At 48.3% G+C, this 18,170-nt stretch overlaps 1 protein-coding gene and 1 pseudogene across 2 annotated transcripts in view; both read right to left on the bottom strand.

Annotated features, from left to right (window-relative positions):
* Positions 1-18,170, bottom strand: part of LOC310904789 (ubiquitin carboxyl-terminal hydrolase 42-like) — a 251,468-nt pseudogene that overhangs the window by 60,308 nt on the left and 172,990 nt on the right. The gene's annotated exons all lie outside the window — the stretch shown is intronic.
* On the bottom strand, positions 10,316-16,916 carry LOC310905244 (zinc finger CCCH domain-containing protein 11A-like). The gene is made up of 7 exons (XM_083851271.1): positions 16,869-16,916; positions 16,515-16,610; positions 16,239-16,304; positions 15,339-15,725; positions 14,054-14,223; positions 13,576-13,637; positions 10,316-12,798 (listed from the first exon to the last, which is right to left on the bottom strand). Exons 4-7 carry the CDS (start codon positions 15,430-15,432, stop codon positions 12,537-12,539), a joined length of 588 nt encoding a protein of 195 aa, XP_083707397.1. The 5' UTR covers positions 15,433-15,725; positions 16,239-16,304; positions 16,515-16,610; positions 16,869-16,916; the 3' UTR covers positions 10,316-12,536.

Below are 18,170 nucleotides of genomic sequence, written 5' to 3'. Positions count from 1 at the left end.
GATGGACATCTTTCTGTGCCAAAAGAAACAAGTGCTTTGTCCTCTTGATATCAAAGGTAGCCACCTATAGTTACGGAACCATGCACAAGACCTTAACTCTGACCAGCAGGGAAACTTAGGACAACTGAGTGCAGATCCTGCCAATTTCTACCAGTTCCAACTGTGCTTTAAGTCTCATTGCAAAGCCTCAGTTAGAAAAAGGATCACCTCGGGGTATCCAACAAGAAGAAGAGTTGTTTTCTTTTTTTTCTTTTTTTTTTTTTTTTCAATATACCATAGGACTATGCAGTTCAATCATCAATCATCTTGGAAAGCTCAAGGAGGAGGTCATCCTCATCCTTCCCTGGGTCCAAGTCGAGCTCGGCTTCCAGTATGCCGTCTGAGAGTTCCCAAAGTAGCATCTCTAAATCCTCGTCTACAGATACGGGCGCGTTGCCTGTGGAACTCAGCCGGCGTGTCCTTGCTTCTTCTAGCTGGGAAGAAGCTGAAGTCGAGCTTGAGAACTCCATTGGCTCCACGGATTCTGCCTGGCTTCCAAGATGTGCTTCAGGTCTTGGCAGAGCAAGGAAGAGAACAATCAGTATATGCCATTTCTTAACGGGAAATCCCTTTTCTGCAAACCGGCTCTTAAAACCGTAGCCAACCCCTCCTGCACTTCAATCTTACCCAGGGATTGTTATTCAATTAACCCAGGGCTACATTTAGAGCCCAATATATTAGCAGGTACATTTTTCAGTTTGGGGGTTTCTCTGTGAAGCCAGAGCACCCGGAGTCTAGCAAAGATGGGAAACCAACATGGCCTCCCGGAAGCCCAGTGTCCGAGAACTACATCTCCCGGCATGCTCTGGGAAAACAATATGGACTCCCGGAAACCCGGTGGCCAAGAACTACATTTCCCAGCACTCCCCAGAAAATTGAGCCTCGCAGCGTGCCGTAGGACGCCATTTTTTGCTCTGTTACGTTACCGGTTTCGTGTTTATGGAGGGTTTTCCCGCCGTTTTGGGGGGTTTCCCCTCAATTTCGGGTTTTCAGCTCTCCATTTCAGAGTTCTTCCCCGCAATTTTGGGGTTCCTTCCCCTAATTTGGTGCTTCGCCCCCCCCCCACTTTTGGGGTTCCCCCTCCATTTTGGGGATTCCCCCCAGTTCCAAGCCCCCCACAATTTTGGAGGCCCCCACCATCCTTTCTTGGCCTGCCACCCTAATATTAAGGTTCTTTCCCCCAATGTTGGGGTTCTCACCACACGTTTGAGGTTCCTTCCCTTAATTTGGGGCTTAGCTCCCCGGGATCTGGGGCTTTAACCCCAATTTTGGGGGTCCCCCCCAAGTTTGGGGATTCCTCCCCAGGTCTGGGGGGGGTCCACATTCAATTCTGGAATTTCACACTTCCATTTAAGTCTTCTTCCCCCCAATTTGGGGGTTCGCCCACCCAGTTTTGGGGGTTCCTCCCCTAATTTGGGGGGGACACAACCGATTGTAGAGTCCCCCACCCTCCTTTTTTGGGTTCCCCCCTAATATTAAAAGTTCTTCCGCCCAATTTTGGGGGACCCCACAATTTTGACGTTCCTTCCCCTAACTTGGGGCTTCAACCCTTCAATTTTGGGGGGGGCTCCCACCCTCTTATTTTGGCCTTCCGCCCTAATATTAGGCCTAACCCCTAAGAACCTTGACCCCTAACGCTATGGCAACCACGGATCTAACCCTAACCCCTACCCCAAAAAACCCTAGAAACCCTAACCCTAAAAACCCTTACAGTCCTAACCCGATAAAATTTACCACACTAGACCTACGCCTAAAAGCCCTAACCCTAAAAATTAAGACCCTCTAAACCCTAACCCAAAACGTAAAGATTCTCAAAGCCCTAACGCTGGAGACCCTAACCTTAAAAAAAAAAAAAAAAAAGACCTTAAAACCCTAACCCTAAATACCTGACCATAACTAAAACCCTAAGACCCTAACCCTAAAAACCCTATCAACACTAAAACCACAAAATACTTTAAAACCTTAACACACTAACCCCCAAACCCTAACCCTTATAACTCCAACCCTAACAACCTTAAAATCCTAACCCTAAACCCTGGAAACCCTAACCCTGAAACCCAACCCTAGTGCCTTAGCCCTGAAACCTTAAAACCCTAACACCTTATTAGAAACACTCTGTAACCAATACCATAGGCTCAGGCAAGTATCTCAGTGAGGTAGCATTTTTATTCACGATTGCAATGGCAGGCGTCCCACAAGCCACCTACTAGTTCCATAACACAGTTTATATAATTTTTTTTTTCCTCTCGGTGACCAGGACCCTCCCCAGTTTCCCCATTGACTGGGTAATCCATGTTCACAATCTATCCAGTGCTTCACAGAAAATACACAGCTGCTGGCCTGTTACTAGTCAATTTTATTTTTTTCTTGACTGTTTTCCTCTTTGAGGTGGTAATGTTTCTTACACCGTGATTTCCACCCAATTGCTCTAAGGATTCTGGTTGTCTGCATTTTACAAGGTTGTCTGTTAAGCTTTCTTATCACTGCAAGCATATATCAATACCACCTTCCTTCCCTCTAAACGATGTAACTCTGTGCAAAAACATTTTTATTCCCACAACCTTGATCCCCTTACCCTAAAATCCTTATTCTCTTTAACCCTAACAACTCTAACCACAACCCTAACCCTTCATATCAACCCCCCGACGCTAATGACACTGACTAATGATCCAAACCCCAAACCCCAGGCAACCAACAAAGAAACAGACACAAAGCTGAAAACTACAAAAAAGGCAAAACCCTGGATACAGACCCCAAATCACAAACACGCTACCAAAATGCTACAGAAAAGCCCCAGACGCAGGCCCCAAGCACTACAGCTAGGCCCCAGAAGCTCTAGACACATCCCAAAGCCAAAATGCAATCCCCAAACACTACAGAAAAGCCCCCAAACACCAGACACAGGCTGCAGAAGTCTACAAGCAGGCCCCAGCCACACCCGGATGCAGACCCCAACTGTCCACAAGCAGCTCCCAACCCACCCCCCCCATGAACTGGACCCCCCACCACCACCACCCAGATGCATGCCCCAGGCCCCAGGCCTCAGCCCCAGCCCCCACACCCCAGACTCAGGCCCCAAAGGTGTACAACCAGCTCCCAACTGCCCCCCTCAAAGGGAGGCCCCAAAGCCTGCCAGAGGACCCTAGAGCGTACAAGCAGCTCCCAACCCCCCCAGACACAGGCCCCAAAGGTGTACAAGCAACTCCCCATCCTCCCCAGAGGCACGCCCCAAAGGTGTACAAACAGCCCCAACCCCCCAAGACCCAGACCCCTACAGCGTAGAAGCAGCTCCCAACCCCATGCCCCCAAGGCACATGCCCCAACCCCTCCCCCAAGGCAGGCCCTAACAGTGTACAAGCAGCTCCCACCCCCCCCCCAGACGCAGGCCCCAAAGGTGTACAAGCAGGCCCCTACAGTATACAAGCAGCTCACAACCACCCCCCCAAAGGCAGGCCCCAACCCCCTCCAGATGCAAGCCCGAAAGGTTAAAACCAGCTCCAACCCCCCAACCCCCCCCGCCCCGCGCAGACGCAGGCCCCAAAGGTGTACAAGCAGTTCCCAACCCCTCCAAGGCAGGCCCCAAAAGTGTACAGGCAGGCCCCTACAGTGTAGAAACGCTTCAACCCCCCCCGCTTCCACCTCGAGGGAGGCCCTCCCCCCCCAGTATACACGAAGCTCCCAACCCCCTCTCAGAGGAATGCCTAAAAAAGTATACAAGCAGCTCCTAACACCCCCCCACCCCCCCCCCCCACCCCCAAAAAGAGGCAGTCCCCAAAGGTGTACAAGCAGGCCCTCAAATCCCTTAGGTGTACAAGCAGGCCCTTCAAATCCCTTAGCCCCTGCGCCAGCTTTATTGGCGAGCAGCGAGGCTGGGGGGGGAGGGGGGCAAGACAGCCTTAAATAAAATACAAATATAAAAAGTGTTATAAATGGCTGTTATAAATCCAAATAGGATTACAATCAAAGTTTACAATTTATTAAACGAATAGAGGCAAGCAAGCAGCGCTGGGTGCGCCGGGAGTCTCTGCTCCCCCAGGACGCACGCCTGTTACGTAAGGCGGCTGGTTTTGATGCTCCCAGGCTAATACATATTCATTACTACTTCGAGAAGAGGCAGGGTTATTAGAATTGGTTTCCGGAATCCAAAACCCCTCCCAGGGGCGCCTGCGTACCAGTCTCTGGTGGTCTCTCGGGGCTTGCTCGGGCTGAATGCTGGTTGTCTTCCTCTCAGGCTTTTGTCCTTCAATTGTCCTTCAGCTCCCCCTTCCTCCTCGTTTGGGAGCCTCTGCGCCGGATTTCAGAAACTCTAGCAACATCCCCTGCAGTAGTCAGCACTTTTCCCTAAAAACCCCTTTGTTCTCTTATCACCTAGACCCGGGCCTCGATGGTAACCCTTCAAATCCCTTAGTGACACGAATTGCTGGACCATTCCTTACAAAAGGAAGGATAAAATATGTAGAGGAGCAATGGCACACGCGAAAGCCCAGCGCCGCGGGCAGAGGCAGCGAAGGTTGACGGCAGAACAGTGCTCGGTTTGAACACGGAGAGGGAAAGCGAGGGGAAGGTGGCTGAAGCCGGCCGCAGTCTCTGAGCTCTCCTCCTCCTGATTGTTTTCTCTCAAAGCCATTTCTGTCTGTGTGCGGGCACCCGGAGCCGGCAGAAGTCCCCGTGAAGTCCTTCGGCAGGACGGAGGGCTGCGTGGGCTCCAGTGAGAGAGGGAGTTAGGAGAATCTTATCAAGTAGAGATAGAGCGCTGACAGCGTTAAACTAGGATGCTACTTAGCGTCTTTGCTAACTATGGTGCATTGTGCCAATTAACTAAAGCAAGAAGCCTTGGGCCCCTTACCAAGGTCAGTCTCCTAATAAGAGAGTGAGCCTGTCTTAAGAAACTGGGAGAAACTGGTCCTGCAGATGGACAAGAGCCAAGGAGCAACTGAGTCTGTGCAAAGACAAGAGGTCAACTAGCGGTGACGAGGAAGAGTCATCAATCTTCATGCCCACGACCTCCCGTGCTGCCCAGCGCTGAATAAACATACCTACTTTACAATCTCACTGATTGTGGAGTCCCTTTTCCGCAAGTCACTAGCAGCGGTTTCTTCCGCAGAGGTTTTCCCAGAGCCGCTTCAAAGCTTCCCTCGCGGAGCTGGGGCGTCGCAGGGGGTCGTCAAAGCACGCACACACACACACACACACACACACACACACACACACACACAGGCGTTGTTGTCCAAACAGAAAGTATTTACAACAAATTCGACAAGCGGTTTTCCTCTGCCAGCAGCAAATGCCTGAGGGCCCCTACAGCTTCACAAATCATAGCACAAAGAGCCTAAAGTTCCTCTAAAATTTAGGGAAATGATTCAAAATAGATCTGCTAGGGGAAAACGATCACTGGCGGCAGGGTACACAATACACGCGAGTCTCAGCTCTCCTCCGCAGGGTCAGTGCCCACGCCCAAGTGCGACGCTGATGGCACCCGAACATTTGCTGTAGCAGGCAGCAGAGCCAGCAGCTCAGGGGAGCAATTTTAAAAACCAGGAGGCACTTAAACCAACCCTTAATTGACCCAGTTACTGCAGGAGAGTCCCGACTACTCGCCCTGGAGTCCTACTGTCACCAGCAAAAAGCACCAACCAAAGCTTGGGGGAACTTTGGTACAGCACAAGAGAAGGGAGTGGGGGTAGCGTAGCCGTATCGCAGAGCTGCTGCTTTTCACACCATTTTATCATCCCTGATAATTGAAAGTAAGGCCGGGTGGGCTGACCCCACCACCACCACTCCTGGCAGCATGTTTGGTCCACAACGCTAGAATAATTATTTTGCTCCCTCCCGCCCTTACAGCTTCATCATCTGAAAAGATTACAGTCAAAACAATGGCATACACAAATAAAAGTCAAGAGTTGACATAGTAACTCCGGGATTTGGGTATCAACTGTCCGAGAAATCAGAACACCCAGGCTTCACAATGTGCCCAACATCGAGCTGTGCCAAGGGGGGGCGGAAGGAAGAAGCTTTCCGTTTAAGCCTTCAGAGCATCGCTCCATCACTACGTCAATTCACAGCCACCACAGCGTGCCGATGGACATCTTTCTGTGCCAAAAGAAACAAGTGTTTTGTCCTCTTGATATCAAAGGTAGCCACCTCTACTTACGGAACCATGCACAAGACCTTAACTCTGACCAGCAGGGAAACTTAGGACAACTGAGTGCAGATCCTGCCAATTTCTACCAGTTCCAACTGTGCTTTAAGTCTCATTGCAAAGCCTCAGTTAGAAAAAGGATCACCTCGGGGTATCCAACAAGAAGAAGAGTTGTTTTCTTTTTTTTTTTTTTTTTTTTTTTTTTAATATACCATAGGACTATGCAGTTCAATCATCAATCATCTTGGAAAGCTCAAGGAGGAGGTCATCCTCATCCTTCCCTGGGTCCAAGTCGAGCTCGGCTTCCAGTATGCCGTCTGAGAGTTCCCAAAGTAGCATCTCTAAATCCTCGTCTACAGATACGGGCGCGTTGCCTGTGGAACTCAGCCGGCGTGTCCTTGCTTCTTCTAGCTGGGAAGAAGCTGAAGTCGAGCTTGAGAACTCCATTGGCTCCACGGATTCTGCCTGGCTTCCAAGATGTGCTTCAGGTCTTGGCAGAGCAAGGAAGAGAACAATCAGTATATGCCATTTCTTAACGGGAAATCCCTTTTCTGCAAACCGGCTCTTAAAACCGTAGCCAACCCCTCCTGCACTTCAATCTTACCCAGGGATTGTTATTCAATTAACCCAGGGCTACATTTAGAGCCCAATATATTAGCAGGTACATTTTTCAGTTTGGGGGTTTCTCTGTGAAGCCAGAGCACCCGGAGTCTAGCAAAGATGGGAAACCAACATGGCCTCCCGGAAGCCCAGTGTCCGAGAACTACATCTCCCGGCATGCTCTGGGAAAACAATATGGACTCCCGGAAACCCGGTGGCCAAGAACTACATTTCCCAGCACTCCCCAGAAAATTGAGCCTCGCAGCGTGCCGTAGGACGCCATTTTTTGCTCTGTTACGTTACCGGTTTCGTGTTTATGGAGGGTTTTCCCGCCGTTTTGGGGGGTTTCCCCTCAATTTCGGGTTTTCAGCTCTCCATTTCAGAGTTCTTCCCCGCAATTTTGGGGTTCCTTCCCCTAATTTGGTGCTTCGCCCCCCCCCCACTTTTGGGGTTCCCCCTCCATTTTGGGGATTCCCCCCAGTTCCAAGCCCCCCACAATTTTGGAGGCCCCCACCATCCTTTCTTGGCCTGCCACCCTAATATTAAGGTTCTTTCCCCCAATGTTGGGGTTCTCACCACATGTTTGAGGTTCCTTCCCTTAATTTGGGGCTTAGCTCCCCGGGATCTGGGGCTTTAACCCCAATTTTGAGGGTCCCCCCCAAGTTTGGGGATTCCTCCCCAGGTCTGGGGGGGGTCCACATTCAATTCTGGAATTTCACACTTCCATTTAAGTCTTCTTCCCCCCAATTTGGGGGTTCGCCCACCCAATTTTGGGGGTTCCTCCCCTAATTTGGGGGGGACACAACCGATTGTAGAGTCCCCCAGCCTCCTTTTTTGGGTTCCCCCCTAATATTAAAAGTTCTTCCGCCCAATTTTGGGGGACCCCACAATTTTGACGTTCCTTCCCCTAAATTGGGGCTTCGACCCTTCAATTTTGGGGGGGCTCCCCCCTTAGTTTGGCCTTCCACCCTAATATTGGGCCTTAGCCCTAAGAACCCTGACCCCTAACACTACGGCTCCCACGGATCTAACCCTAACCCCTACCCCAAAAAACCCTAGAAACCCTAACCCTAAAAACCCTTACAGTCCTAACCCGATAAAATTTACCACACTAGAACTACGCCTAAAAGCCCTAACCCTAAAAATTAAGACCCTCTAAACCCTAACCCAAAACGTAAAGATTCTCAAAGCCCTAACGCTGGAGACCCTAACCTTAAAAAAAAAAAATAAGACCTTAAAACCCTAACCCTAAATACCTGACCATAACTAAAACCCTAAGACCCTAACCCTAAAAACCCTATCAACACTAAAACCACAAAATACTTTAAAACCTTAACACACTAACCCCCAAACCCTAACCCTTATAACTCCAACCCTAACAACCTTAAAATCCTAACCCTAAACCCTGGAAACCCTAACCCTGAAACCCAACCCTAGTGCCTTAGCCCTGAAACCTTAACACCCTAACACCTTATTAGAAACACTCTGTAACCAATACCATAGGCTCAGGCAAGTATCTCAGTGAGGTAGCATTTTTATTCACGATTGCAATGGCAGGCGTCCCACAAGCCACCTACTAGTTCCATAACACAGTTTATATAATTTTTTTTTTCCTCTCGGTGACCAGGACCCTCCCCAGTTTCCCCATTGACTGGGTAATCCATGTTCACAATCTATCCAGTGCTTCACAGAAAATACACAGCTGCTGGCCTGTTACTAGTCAATTTTATTTTTTTCTTGACTGTTTTCCTCTTTGAGGTGGTAATGTTTCTTACACCGTGATTTCCACCCAATTGCTCTAAGGATTCTGGTTGTCTGCATTTTACAAGGTTGTCTGTTAAGCTTTCTTATCACTGCAAGCATATATCAATACCACCTTCCTTCCCTCTAAACGATGTAACTCTGTGCAAAAACATTTTTATTCCCACAACCTTGATCCCCTTACCCTAAAATCCTTATTCTCTTTAACCCTAACAACTCTAACCACAACCCTAACCCTTCATATCAACCCCCCGACGCTAATGACACTGACTAATGATCCAAACCCCAAACCCCAGGCAACCAACAAAGAAACAGACACAAAGCTGAAAACTACAAAAAAGGCAAAACCCTGGATACAGACCCCAAATCACAAACACGCTACCAAAATGCTACAGAAAAGCCCCAGACGCAGGCCCCAAGCACTACAGCTAGGCCCCAGAAGCTCTAGACACATCCCAAAGCCAAAATGCAATCCCCAAACACTACAGAAAAGCCCCCAAACACCAGACACAGGCTGCAGAAGTCTACAAGCAGGCCCCAGCCACACCCGGATGCAGACCCCAACTGTCCACAAGCAGCTCCCAACCCACCCCCCCCATGAACTGGACCCCCCACCACCACCACCCAGATGCATGCCCCAGGCCCCAGGCCTCAGCCCCAGCCCCCACACCCCAGACTCAGGCCCCAAAGGTGTACAACCAGCTCCCAACTGCCCCCCTCAAAGGGAGGCCCCAAAGCCTGCCAGAGGACCCTAGAGCGTACAAGCAGCTCCCAACCCCCCCGGCACAGGCCCCAACCCCCCCCCAGACACAGGCCCCAAAGGTGTACAAGCAACTCCCCATCCTCCCCAGAGGCACGCCCCAAAGGTGTACAAACAGCCCCAACCCCCCAAGACCCAGACCCCTACAGCGTAGAAGCAGCTCCCAACCCCATGCCCCCAAGGCACATGCCCCAACCCCTCCCCCAAGGCAGGCCCTAACAGTGTACAAGCAGCTCCCACCCCCCCCCAGACGCAGGCCCCAAAGGTGTACAAGCAGGCCCCTACAGTATACAAGCAGCTCACAACCACCCCCCCAAAGGCAGGCCCCAACCCCCTCCAGATGCAAGCCCGAAAGGTTAAAAGCAGCTCCAACCCCCCCCCCCCGCCCCGCCCCGCGCAGACGCAGGCCCCAAAGGTGTACAAGCAGTTCCCAACCCCTCCAAGGCAGGCCCCAAAAGTGTACAGGCAGGCCCCTACAGTGTAGAAACGCTCCAACCCCCCCCGCTTCCACCTCGAGGGAGGCCCTCCCCCCCCAGTATACACGAAGCTCCCAACCCCCTCTCAGAGGAATGCCTAAAAAAGTACACAAGCAGCTCCTAACACCCCCCCACCCCCCCCCAAAAGAGGCAGTCCCCAAAGGTGTACAAGCAGGCCCTCAAATCCCTTAGGTGTACAAGCAGGCCCTTCAAATCCCTTAGCCCCTGCGCCAGCTTTATTGGCGAGCAGCGAGGCTGGGGGGGGAGGGGGGCAAGACAGCCTTAAATAAAATACAAATATAAAAAGTGTTATAAATGGCTGTTATAAATCCAAATAGGATTACAATCAAAGTTTACAATTTATTAAACGAATAGAGGCAAGCAAGCAGCGCTGGGTGCGCCGGGAGTCTCTGCTCCCCCAGGACGCACACCTGTTACGTAAGGCGGCTGGTTTTGATGCTCCCAGGCTAATACATATTCATTACTACTTCGAGAAGAGGCAGGGTTATTAGAATTGGTTTCCGGAATCCAAAACCCCTCCCAGGGGCGCCTGCGTACCAGTCTCTGGTGGTCTCTCGGGGCTTGCTCGGGCTGAATGCTGGTTGTCTTCCTCCCAGGCTTTTGTCCTTCAATTGTCCTTCAGCTCCCCCTTCCTCCTCGTTTGGGAGCCTCTGCGCCGGATTTCAGAAACTCTAGCAACATCCCCTGCAGTAGTCAGCACTTTTCCCTAAAAACCCCTTTGTTCTCTTATCACCTAGACCCGGGCCTCGATGTTAACCCTTCAAATCCCTTAGTGACACGAATTGCTGGACCATTCCTTACAAAAGGAAGGATAAAATACGTAGAGGAGCAATGGCACACGCGAAAGCCCAGCGCCGCGGGCAGAGGCAGCGAAGGTTGACGGCAGAACAGTGCTCGGTTTGAACACGGAGAGGGAAAGCGAGGGGAAGGTGGCCGAAGCCGGCCGCAGTCTCTGAGCTCTCCTCCTCCTGATTGTTTTCTCTCAAAGCCATTTCTGTCTGTGTGCGGGCACCCGGAGCCGGCAGAAGTCCCCGTGAAGTCCTTCGGCAGGACGGAGGGCTGCGTGGGCTCCAGTGAGAGAGGGAGTTAGGAGAATCTTATCAAGTAGAGATAGAGCGCTGACAGCGTTAAACTAGGATGCTACTTAGCGTCTTTGCTAACTATGGTGCATTGTGCCAATTAACTAAAGCAAGAAGCCTTGGGCCCCTTACCAAGGTCAGTCTCCTGATAAGAGAGTGAGCCTGTCTTAAGAAACTGGGAGAAACTGGTCCTGCAGATGGACAAGAGCCAAGGAGCAACTGAGTCTGTGCAAAGACAAGAGGTCAACTAGCGGTGACGAGGAAGAGTCATCAATCTTCATGCCCACTACCTCCCGTGCTGCCCAGCGCTGAATAAACATACCTACTTTACAATCTCACTGATTGTGGAGTCCCTTTTCCGCAAGTCACTAGCAGCGGTTTCTTCCACAGAGGTTTTCCCAGAGCCGCTTCAAAGCTTCCCTCGCGGAGCTGGGGCGTCACAGGGGGTCGTCAAAGCACGCGCACACACACACACACACACACACACACACACACACACACAGGCGTTGTTGTCCAAACAGAAAGTATTTACAACAAATTCGACACGCGGTTTTCCTCTGCCAGCAGCAAATGCCTGAGGGCCCCTACAGCTTCACAAATCATAGCACAAAGAGCCTAAAGTTCCTCTAAAATTTAGGGAAATGATTCAAAATAGATCTGCTAGGGGAAAACGATCACTGGCGGCAGGGTACACAATACACGCGAGTCTCAGCTCTCCTCCGCAGGGTCAGTGCCCACGCCCAAGTGCGACGCTGATGGCACCCGAACATTTGCTGTAGCAGGCAGCAGAGCCAGCAGCTCAGGGGAGCAATTTTAAAAACCAGGAGGCACTTAAACCAACCCTTAATTGACCCAGTTACTGCAGGAGAGTCCCGACTACTCGCCCTGGAGTCCTACTGTCACCAGCAAAAAGCACCAACCAAAGCTTGGGGGAACTTTGGTACAGCACAAGAGAAGGGAGTGGGGGTAGCGTAGCCGTATCGCAGAGCTGCTGCTTTTCACACCATTTTATCATCCCTGATAATTGAAAGTAAGGCCGGGTGGGCTGACCCCACCACCACCACTCCTGGCAGCATGTTTGGTCCACAACGCTAGAATAATTATTTTGCTCCCTCCCGCCCCTACAGCTTCATCATCTGAAAAGATTACAGTCAAAACAATGGCATACACAAATAAAAGTCAAGAGTTGACATAGTAACTCCGGGATTTGGGTATCAACTGTCCGAGAAATCAGAACACCCAGGCTTCACAATGTGCCCAACATCGAGCTGTGCCAAGGGGGGGCGGAAGGAAGAAGCTTTCCGTTTAAGCCTTCAGAGCATCGCTCCATCACTACGTCAATTCACAGCCACCACAGCGTGCCGATGGACATCTTTCTGTGCCAAAAGAAACAAGTGCTTTGTCCTCTTGATATCAAAGGTAGCCACCTATAGTTACGGAACCATGCACAAGACCTTAACTCTGACCAGCAGGGAAACTTAGGACAACTGAGTGCAGATCCTGCCAATTTCTACCAGTTCCAACTGTGCTTTAAGTCTCATTGCAAAGCCTCAGTTAGAAAAAGGATCACCTCAGGGTATCCAACAAGAAGAAGAGTTGTTTTCTTTTTTTTTTTTCTTTTTTTTCTTTTTTTTTTTTAATATACCATAGGACTATGCAGTTCAATCATCAATCATCTTGGAAAGCTCAAGGAGGAGGTCATCCTCATCCTTCCCTGGGTCCAAGTCGAGCTCGGCTTCCAGTATGCCGTCTGAGAGTTCCCAAAGTAGCATCTCTAAATCCTCGTCTACAGATACGGGCGCGTTGCCTGTGGAACTCAGCCGGCGTGTCCTTGCTTCTTCTAGCTGGGAAGAAGCTGAAGTCGAGCTTGAGAACTCCATTGGCTCCACGGATTCTGCCTGGCTTCCAAGATGTGCTTCAGATCTTGGCAGAGCAAGGAAGAGAACAATCAGTATATGCCATTTCTTAACGGGAAATCCCTTTTCTGCAAACCGGCTCTTAAAACCGTAGCCAACCCCTCCTGCACTTCAATCTTACCCAGGGATTGTTATTCAATTAACCCAGGGCTACATTTAGAGCCCAATATATTAGCAGGTACATTTTTCAGTTTGGGGGTTTCTCTGTGAAGCCAGAGCACCTGGAGTCTAGCAAAGATGGTTCAATTTTTGTAGCAAGAGGCACTTTGCCACCTTGCTTAATTTTCCTGTAAAAATGTTAAGAAGTCTCCATCTGCAAATATCTGTTTACTAAGTTAGTCATTTTTCCCACGGCACACTCAGCAGAGTTTGCTCCCCACTACAGGAAGCTGATCTGCAGCCATCACTTCCCTCTGCTCTCCCTGCACTCTTGTCACCTTGTATGTTTGTTCGGGTGGCATTCTTGAGGACCAAAAGGCCGAGGACACTACTCATCATTTATCACCTCACGAGGAAGTAGGAGAACTTCACCTCATCCTCATTTAGGTATTCAGACAGAGCAAGAAGTCACTGGAAAGCTGTACCGACTTGCAGCATTTAAAGAAAGTAAGTCTAATTAAGCATTCCTGCTAGCTGCTAGAAAGTCATTTCACGTGACTTATTCCTCTGATGGATTTGGGCTTTAATTATCTCAGAACCCTCCTTTTTTCCCCACCTGTGACAGAACTTATGTTTCACTGGGGATATACACCGATTGAGAAGAAGAACAAGTTGTGGTCATCACCTGTTTTGGGGATTTTCTTCAAGTCTGGTGGCTGGGACGTGCTCCAGCGTGGCTGGAACAGCCTAGAAAGCAGGAAAACAGTATTTAGGACTCATGGGTAAAAGATTCCTTACTAGCTTTTTCCTCCATGCTGCTTCTCCTCTGGCACTGCGGAGCCTTAGCCAAAATACAAAACCAAGGTGCTCCTGAAGAAAGTTAATATTCACTTGGAGGTTACTAATGATCTTGTGTCTTTTAAGAACACAGCATTAATGGACAAAATCCTCCACACCAGAGAAATCACAGAATCACAGAGGACTAAGTAAATAGTGCCATTAATCTAATAAATATGGAAGGGTACTACAAGAATTCTGTAGGCAGCTACTGGATTTAAAAGGAAACAGAAAGCCTGTAGAACTTTTGAGTTTTCCATCTTTTCTCCTAGAGGAGGGTGTAAATTTTACAAGGGATCCATTTCTGCATTAGCCCCTGTCCTTACCATAGCTGCTTTTTTGGCTGGAGGTCCCATTGTGTCAGCGTCAGAGGCAGTCCGTGGCTTCACAGCTGCTACAGCAGAGGGAAAACTGCCAGGTGCCTTACGTTTCAGTGCCTTCTTCTTGGGGGAAGCGACTTTCCCATCCCAAGGCTTCGCAAACATGTTAAAGTTGGCTAGAGTAAAAGGAAGAGAGAACTGATACAGTCTTGCTCTGCCTCATGAAAAATCCACGTTCTCTTCCTCATTTCCACGGCCCGTCTACACAGTTAACTGTATTTGGCCAGCAGAATTACACTGCCATTGCCTGGATTCTCAGCAATATCTTCCACATAGTAAACTCCGTCTACCAACAATCCATACAAAGGAACAAAGGAACTGAATAGCTACAGTAAATCATAATCCAGGACGAGGGAAACTCAGACACAGAGCGATCCCAAGTGCAAGCAATACTCTAAGACGTTGTATGAAGTCTAGTAAGATTCACAAATGTTGACAGCTTTTGTATTTAAAGTCTTGCTCCCTCTAGGAAAGGAAAAGCAGCAGGTATAGTAAGACAAGAGAGTGTATGCAACTGTTGTACCAGCTTCCTCTCCCCTGCAGTGATGTCCCACAAAATCTATTAAGTTGTTCTACAAAATCCAAATTTGTAGAGTCATATTCTAGTCTCCCATTCCTGACCTAACATCTGGCTGGCAGGAGAAGAAACGAAAGAAAGCTGGGTACTTGTTTTCTTTGTGTGTTTATTTCCTCGTGTCCCATGAGACAGAGAGAAAGGCTACAATGTGCAGTGCATGCAGCCTTTAAGCCCTCCTTATCTCCCTCACACAATCTCATTTTACAAAGTTGATATAATCTTAACAACGAGGCCTTTGATCCTCTGTCATTTTTGACAGAAACTGGCCCCCCACATTAAGACGCTGATGCATGCTTTACAAACACATACACGTGTCAAGTTAAGCAACACATGCCAAAGAGGAAGGTGAACTTGAACTCAACGCAGGGAGGACTTCATACCATAAACAGATGGCAGAAAAAAACAGAATACCAAAATTAGACTAAAAAGCCCCTCAATGTGTTAATTTTCTAGTGGGAAATACAGAATACCATCACGTAATTAATGAAAACAGACATGGTTGCATGTTCTGGCCCTTCTTTGCCTTTGAACTTTGTAGCCTTAAACTCTTTTATCCTCTGCATTGAAGGAAAAAGCAAAGCAGATCCTGAGCAAACGGAACTTGCTCAATATGGGAAGCACCTCACCGGGGCAGGTATTAAAGCATCTTATTACCTGATAGCTTTGTGTTCCATAACGATTTCTGCCCGGCTGGGGCAGGTCCAGGTTGTGCTGGGGGAGCTGGCACATTTCCTCCACTCTGCTGCATCCGCAGAGCTTTCTCGCGCTTTATTTCTTCCAGGGTTTTAACATGCACTTCTCCTTCTGGCTTGGCTTTACCTGCTGGCTCCTTCGACTGCACTTTGCTGGGCCCGGAAAGAGTGAGCACGCTATGCTTCTTGGGCTCACCCTGAATTTTTGCCCCTGCGCTGGGATCTTTGGTTTTACCATGCCATTCAGCCTGGGCTTTGGCTTGACATTCTCGTCTCTGAAGAGCTCTCTCACGACGGATTTCCTCCAGTGTTTTCACATGGATCTCTCCCTTTGGCTTAGCAGCCTTCCCTGTCATCATCAAGAAATGAGAAGCACCAACATTTAAAGAGAGTCCAACAATAGTTTAAGTCTCCAAAATTTGTCACAGTACTAAGGAAAACTAAGCCTGAGCGTTCCCAATAACGCATCTTAGGACAATAGCCTAACATTCTCCTCCTCCTCTGAGCCACTTGTTGTATTTTGAAGACCAGCCCTATCCAGAGAGAGTTGCTACACAGAAATGCTAGTTTACTTGATTACTTTTTCAGACTGCATTTCAAATTCCTGCTCCCGGCAGTGGCTCTATTCTAATTGTATATGATGGTTCACAGAAGCAGCTTAAAACCTTGACAAGGCACAAGCGGAAAATAAACACACACCTAGAGGCAGATTTCTGATAGTGGCTGTCAGAAGAGCTTCAGCACTCGAGCAGGAGGAACCAGTTCTTTGTTTTCATTTGAATTCCTTTTTAGGGCTGTATGAAAACGGTCTAAGTTCACGGAAAGGAAGAAGGAGAAAGTATATTTAATAGCCAGTTGTTACCTTTCGCAGTACTAGTCCGTTGAGAAGGTAATCCTAGCCTCTCCTTCACAGACTTGGGAACTTGAACTGCAAAACAGAAAAAGACCAAATTAGGGAGGCTGCATAAACGTCAACTTTGTGTTCACATTCAAAAACAAGGCAGGAAAGGTAACTTTGAATCCCGGTGATTAAGACCTCAGCCAACATGCAAAAAGAAACATCGCAGGAAAAGGACAAACAGAAAGCCTAAATACAAAACCCGTGAATCACATCCAGATGCCTGTTTAGTAGCTGTACCTCTCTTTGGTGCTTTGTCAGCATTTCCCGGAACCTCCACCTTCTTCCCCAGCCTTTCAGCAAGGCTGCGCTTCACGGGAAGGGCGCTTACATCAGCTTCAGACAGAGAAAACAAGGAATATTTTAAGAACATTTCTTTGCAGGAAGATTTGAGAACAGTCAACCACAAGCTTCTATTTTTCAAGCATATTTTCATAAAATTGCCTTTCAGCTGCTAAATGGTTTTTTTGCCATTTCTGCAGTCAACACAGATCTCCACTGCAATGCATTTTCCTCTCATACGTCAAAAATACTCTTCAATGCAGTCATATAGAGAAGGCGGCACCTAAATAACAGCTCATAAAAAGTTCTTACCCACGGAGGCTTTCCGTTTTCCTTGTTTCTCAGCAAGATCTAGTCGAACCACAGGTTCCTCCCCTAAAACAAAAGTAAAATTTTTCTATTTCATAGAAACCAGTAGCCAATAGAAATAGTATACTGTTAGCCCATGTCCAAAAAAAAACCCAGCAAGGCACTGTTTTGACAGCTAAACCACACAAACTCATATTTCAACTATAATTAACTTAGAAAAAGTATCCATAGTCTCAGTGTTTGCCTCAAATTCCAGCTGAATGTAGTCGAGAATGAATCTGAGTCTGCTTGACAGCTATACTTTGTGCAGAACAGAGCTGCATAAGCAAGCAGAATATTATTAGGTACAAATGCTGAGAAATATTCCTTTCTAAGGTGAATGTCTATGAGTAGAAGTACTTCTTCACTTCTTTCCCTTTCAAAGGAATTTGCACAACTCTAAACAATATAATTTATACACAGACTCCTATCGCACTACTGTCCACACGTGCCACTGTCAGCCTCTTTAAAGCTTCAGAAATTGCTTCTTACATAGCACTGTCCTCTAGAGCTCTTTCTTCTCGTTACTCTCCTGTTTTTCAGTTATCCCCCTATTTGCATACTGACACATTTTTTTCTTTCTCCTGCTACTGCACTTAACCTGAGCACCAAAGCTTTCCAGTACAACCAGGGACTTTCAGCATAAAAGCATGTTTTGAACAGAAGGCGGCAGCACCAGGAGGCTAACAGGGGTGAATTGCCTTCCTTCTTGCTTAACCTTCCAGTTTAGGAGTAATGAAATCAAAACAAAAGCATGAATTATTACCTTCCTCTGTAGACAGTGTCACAGTTCTCACCACTGTCCGGACATTTTCCTTTTCCGGAGCAGGAAAAATCATAGAATCGACGGGAGGAAGAGAAGATCTTGAAGGACCTTCTGCTCAGAGCAAGCAAAACATAAGGAAGTTTACCAAACAGAAAAAACTATCACGAAGAACAAAAAACTTTAATTATTCATTACTGTCAAACATACAGTGACCAGAGCATGCAAATAAGAGAGGTGACTAATTTGCCTCTGGTTGCCCTTGGAATTCCCATCTAGAATACCAGCTGGCTGAGAATCAGGTTGCTCGATGCCCCCAGCTAAACATGGAAGTCTATCCCTCAAGCAGCTCCCAGCCACCACCACCTGCCATTCTGAAGCCAATCAAATTTCACTTCTTTGGCAAAATAGTTGGATTCACCAAAGCATAGCCAGCTACCCGGTATTACTGGAAGAGTTTTTTTTTGAAAGAAAAATCATCACACAGGATGAAGGTGAACAGG

The sequence above is a fragment of the Anser anser genome (assembly GCF_964211835.1).
Source record: "Anser anser genome assembly, chromosome: 10".
Classification (NCBI taxonomy): domain Eukaryota; kingdom Metazoa; phylum Chordata; class Aves; order Anseriformes; family Anatidae; genus Anser; species Anser anser.
The sequence above is the reverse complement of the archived record's forward strand: the minus strand, read 5'-3'. Positions and strand labels throughout refer to the sequence as shown.